The sequence below is a fragment of the Centruroides sculpturatus genome, unplaced genomic scaffold (genome assembly GCF_000671375.1).
Source record: "Centruroides sculpturatus isolate CEXI.00-Female unplaced genomic scaffold, Cexi_2.0 scaffold521, whole genome shotgun sequence".
In the NCBI taxonomy this organism is placed as follows: domain Eukaryota; kingdom Metazoa; phylum Arthropoda; class Arachnida; order Scorpiones; family Buthidae; genus Centruroides; species Centruroides sculpturatus.
Window position 1 is genome coordinate 147,920 of NW_019384833.1, and position 6,000 is coordinate 153,919.

General features: G+C 37.0%; 1 protein-coding gene across 1 annotated transcript in view; it reads right to left on the minus strand.

The window, feature by feature from the left end:
• The window catches only part of LOC111630152 (protein slit-like), a 13,575-nt gene extending 8,131 nt beyond the window's left edge, over window positions 1-5,444 (minus strand). Inside the window, exon 1 of the mRNA XM_023374204.1 lies at window positions 3,606-5,444. Coding sequence (XP_023229972.1) covers window positions 3,606-5,325 — 1,720 coding nt within the window. The 5' untranslated portion in view covers window positions 5,326-5,444. The remainder of the gene's footprint in view (window positions 1-3,605) is intronic.
• Window positions 5,445-6,000: the final 556 nt, after the last annotated feature.

A 6,000-nucleotide genomic window follows, 5' to 3' on the forward strand; every position in this document is an offset into this window, starting at 1 on the left:
GGCATGGGAACCTTCCGGCATATCTACACAGATTCAAAAAACTTCCATCTCCTTACTGCCATTGTGACAACACTAGTATTGGGGATGTTTTCCACTATGTCTTTGACTGCCCGGACTTTGACCTCCAGCGTGGTCCTCTATGGATGCACTGCACCCTCAACGGCCAGCCATGGCCACCTCCAGCAGACTTTCTATGTGAGACTAAAGAAACCTTCACCGTGTTCAACAATTTTATAAACTCCTGCACCATCTTCCGTGGTTCCTCGCAGGGTTGCCCACCTACAGGCACTCCCCTGCCTGCCACCGGTCCATCTTAGGCTGGCCACCCATCCCCCCCATCGGTTGGGCTCCACCTCTGTCTGCCATAGTCTGCGGGCCTAATCACTAGTTCGCAATTTCCTTCTAGCATCCAGCTATCATCTTCCGCAACTTGTCCAGCAGCAGTAACCTCTTCCAGCTTCCAGCAACCACAACTCACCGTGTTCGTCAACTACCCGCCAATAAGGACCATCTGACAGACTTTACAGCATCAACACCGCTTGCACAAGGCACCTCTGTATACTACCCAACTTTTTTGTAATACCCCACTTGAAATGTCTTTATTGTATAATTATACTTAGTACTGTACTCTTCCAAGCCAAATTGGCACCTTGTTTATATGTAAATGTTCCTTTATTTTCAATAAAAAAGTTACGTCCGTCCAGGAAATCCCAAACCCTTCCTTTCACCCTCTGCCTCTTCCACCCCCTCCCCCGCCTTTTTCCTCTTCCTCTCTAACCTACTTCTTCCCAACTTTCACCCTTTATCCTCACCTTTTCTAACTTCCCGGGCTAAGTCGAAAGACAGCCTGCTCATTCTATTCCTACTGAAGGTACTTAAACCTGGCAATTTCAAAGAATTTCGCCCCATTTCCCTCTTGCCTGTTTTCGGCAAGATCTTAGAACTTTTAATTAATAATTGTTAATCCTCGTTCCTACAGCATAACTACCTTCTTCATGACAATCAATTTGGACTCGGACCTCAAACGTTCTCTGAGGATGCCTTTTATACTGCGACTTTCGATAGCGCCTGGTGGCCTTTCATCTTAAATCAGCTAAGGAACTTCCAATGTCCCTCGAACCTATACAACGCAATGAAAGACTGCGTGAGGAACAGGAATGCAATATTACAAAATGGTCAACACCACACTTGCAAAAAGATTACCAGAGGCGGTCCACGGGGTTTTTTCGTCTGTGTACCTCTACTGTGAAACGTCACCTTCAATTCTTTCCTGCAAGAGTTTTTCTGACAAAACAGACTTATAGCTTATGCTGACAATGTCCTGGTTATAATCGAGGGCCGCAATACGGCAGACCTCGAGCGCAGAGGTAACAGCACGCTAGAAGTAATGCTTTCCACCTCAAATTACTAGCGGCTTGGCCTCGAAGTCAGATGGTCCTTACTATACTGTACATCATATATTCCTGATAGCAACACAGTCGCCACGTATTTAACTCATTTCGAGGAGAAGATACTTGAATTAAAGTAACGTGACTTCCGGTTTGCATCGGTCCTTCCAATATCGGGGCCAACTGCCACTAAATTCTTCATGTCTATCGTCTTTTGGCTTTCTCACTCATTTCTCGAGATTACAAGACAGACAAATAACAGACGGACGAACGACTGTGAGAATTTATAGGTCTTAAGTTTATCTGCAATTCATAATAAAGTATTAGAATAGAAATTTTTAAAGTCTTTCAAAATCATTCAGTAAAGATATTGCGACTCTGACACGATTTTTACAGGTTAATATTTTAAATTGAAAATATAAATAAAAGACCAGGCTACATATTCCTTTACTTAGTATTTTCATAACTTTTTAGTTCACACAGCAATTGTCATTTAATGGTTGGCCTTTTTTTGTGAAGTTAAATAATTGTAAAAATTTTGAACTGTCGTGAAACGAACAATTTCACTGCAAGGTGGATAAAATGGATTATACAGTAATCAGTTTCGGTATGGTGTGAAATGGATCGCGTGCTTTTCAATCTCCGTCATCGAACTAATTTGACACAAACGTAACATATTTAATTAGTTTAATTTGAACAAATCAAAAACATTTCCTACACGACGGATGTAGAAAGAAGGTTTTGTTATCACTCAGAAAGCAGAAACACACAAAAATAAAAATTAGTTCTGTGTTGCTAATCCTCTTTCTGTAACCAAGCGGTTCGGTGGTTTAGATTTTTCTGGACGTACCCCTAACAATTTCATTTTTATTTTATTATTTCGCCAATGTCTGGGAAGACATTAAACCTAGTGAACACCCAACTGTGTAGTTACTCCTCACTAGTAAGTACTGTACCTGGCTAGCACCGGTTGTCGGCCGAAATCCTAGACAATCCGGGGCCTGATTTGGGATATTTTTGCGGAGTCCTTACACTTATTATTGTCTTATTGTTTATTCATTATTTTCCCTATTATTATAACAGAGGTAAAATATGGCGATCCGGAGCTCACGGCACCTTGAATGGGCGAGAAATGCAAAATATTCGGAAAGAGAATTTCTGTATCAATGGATATGTGGACACGCTAAAGATCGCGCACAAAGGGGTTAATTCCGGTCATAGTGACGAAAAGAATCTCTCTGTAGCCCTCGTGACGTCATTTTCTAAAGTGTAGACAATAGAAAGAAAATATTTTCTTCATTGCAACAGAGTATAACATCCACTAACCTATAATAGTTTATTTGAAAGCTTTTATTTCATTGAATTTCTGACAAACGTTTTGTATTTGCTTTTCAAAGGAAATCTCAAATAATTTTAGGCGGATAAATGTAAACTAGAAACTCTACTTGTAAAATGAAAAACTAACAGAACATCCCAAAATTGTATAATAAACACCAAATAATCAAATATTTCGATGTAATTAACTAGAAAATTTACTAAAATTACCTATAAAAATATTTTGCACTGTTAAATATATTTATATTGTAGTGAAAAGTTTATACAGTCTCCATCGCTTTATTTGTTTAAAGTATAAAATAATACGAACACCTTATAAATAATTTGAATTACAGAGGAATAGATAATAACAATAGCAAATTAAAAGCAGGAAATCTGGAAACAAATTGCCGGAGATTCTCCATTGATAAATATTAAATTTTATCGAACTGTCAACGATGTGTTACAGAGAATACAAATTTTAATAAGAATTTTTCTGAATTATGAATTGTTACTTCTATTTGTCTACTTCATGTATATAAATTATTGTTTAATTGTTGAATTTCAGTATTGACTTAGTGATTGAATTACAGCTTTATTATCTAATTATTACACATTATATAATACTCAATAAAAATTCAATACAAATGCATATAAAAGTAACATGTATTGCAGCATGTTTGAAATATACAAAATTAAATTCTATAGAAAAAAATGCAATATTATAACAATTTTTTGGAAAGTCCTGATTAAATTGATAAAAGATATATTTGAATTTTCGTAAATACAGAATTCGTCAAGTGTAACCATTGTAATAAATCAATTCCTCATTATCAGGCTTTGGCACTTTCTCGAAATTTTCTTTCCTGCGACAATAAACAAAGCAAACAACAATAAACACACCTAATAACATTGGCAAAGTAAGAACAGCAACTGCGAGTTTCCATCCAGAAACAGAACTGACTTCGTCCGAACACACGCATTTTGTACACGAAACATTTACTGACGACGCCAAATTATCTTCTAGAATTTGTTTACATCGATGATTACAAACAATTTCGGTGAAAGACACACAAGACGAATTTCTGGTGCAGAAAACATCGGAAAAATCTACAATCTTCTTCCTGTTTTTAAGCAACCAGTCTTTAGTAAACAGAGAATGCGAATTGCAACTCAAATTGTTTCTTGATAAGTAAATCTTAAATTCCGGAGAAACGTCGATCAGGTGCATTAATCCGGAAGGTAATTCGGTTAACCGGTTTCCGTCCAACCAGAGATATTTGAGGTTTGTCGAAAGAACATAATCCGAAATGTTACTTATCGAATTATTACTCAGATGCAGATGGCTGACGTTTCTCCACGTCACGCAATCGACTTCTGAGAAGTCGTTTATGTAATTATTACTGAAATCGACAACCGTCGCATTCGAAACAAGAACTTCGGGAATTCTGTCGATTCCTTTTCCGGAACAATTCACCATCACGAGATTATCTTGTACAGAACATTCGCAATTCATCGGACAATAATTTTCTATGATTACGAAAGATGTATTATCCAGCAAATTTCGTTCTTCTCCGAAACATTTCGTCTTCTCTATATTTGGAAACATTTTCCTTGCCACTTCCATATTTGACTTAAAGACGGAAATGAATTGCTGCAGTTCGTAGTTACAAGTAATTTCATTATTACTTAAATCATAACTAGGCATTTGAAATCCATATTTCCTGTCATCGATGTAAATTGTTCTGATTTTACAATTAGACAAATTAATTTTCATGCGATTTGGTGTGTAAATTGGCAATTTGACGGTTTCGAAATGATTATTTGAAAAATCGACTCTAGTTAAGTTGTATTCTGTCCAATTTATCACCGGCCATTGTGTCAAACCTGCATTAATCAAATGGACATAAGTTAGATGCTTGCTGCTTCCGAAAGGATGCTCACTAATAATTTTACTTAAGCTGTTGTCAGATAGATCGAGACGCGTTAAATTAGTCAACGGGAGGAAGATGTTTTCGGGTAAAAATGTCAAGCGATTTTCTGATAAAATCAGAGTCTCCAATGACGACAAACTCTGAAAAACATCTTCGGGAAGATTTTCTAAACGGTTTTCTCGCAAACTTAACCAACGCAGTTCAGAAAGTCCGTGAAAAATTCCTGTCGGAAGTGTCGATATTTCATTACCCCAACAGGAGAATTCTGTCAATCGTTTGTTATTTCTCAGAAGATTTCTCGGGAGATGTTCAATTTGGTTGACACCTAAGTCGACGTCTATCAAATTAATTAGGTCAGAAAATATATCTTCTTCGAGTGAAGAAAAGGAACAACAACACGCATAAAATATATTCAAGTTGTGCAGTTTCTTAAAGAATCCGAATGGAATTACTGCTAATTTTTTGTTTCCACTAATAGAAAATGCCCTTAAATTAGAAAGACCTTTCAACATGTCAACTGGCAAATCCTTTATGTCATTAAATCCTAAATCCAAATATTCGAGTTTGGTGAGATTGTTAAAGACAAGTGGATGAATCGATTCAAGTTTATTGTCACTTAAGTCAAGTTTTGTCAAATTATGAAGATTATAAAACAAATCTCCAGGTAAAACTTTTAACTCGCCATGCATGAGGTATAATTCGGAAAGATTAATTAACTCTCGGAACGGTTTGTTGGGAAATAAAGTGAAATTATAGTTTTTGATTTTCAATAAACTTAGAGATGGAAGGTTGCGAAACGTTACATTTAGAAGTTGCGACGTCTTCACGCCTCGTATTTCGACAGATCGCAGAGAGGACATGTTATTAAAGAGAGCGCTCTCGAAGTTTCTGTTATCCTGGTATGTTTTGTATGTTATCTCGACGTGTTCGATTCCATATCCGAAAGTGAAAATTCCAAAGTCAATCCCCGACAAATAACAATCCGCAAGTTTTATGTTCTGTACATTTTTAACATTCAAGCATCGCATCATATGAGAGTCAATCGTTCGGTTGCCACAATTGAGCCGTAAGGATCGATCGAATATTTCAACGGAAGAAAAGTTCTTCGATTCGTAGCATCTCTCTACCCATGGCGGACAAGAAAAGGTCCCCCAATGTTGCCAAAACTCTTGACAAGAATTTACCTTTAAAAATAGTAATTGAAAAACGATAACAAACCTCATCTCGTCCGAAGAAGCTTCTAATTCATTCGACACGAAAAGCTGCAAAAACAGTCGACGAAAAATGTGCAATAGCGAAACCGTGTACTTGCGAATTTGATACTGTTACGACTTGCTTGCGACTGATTGAAAACACGATAAGCT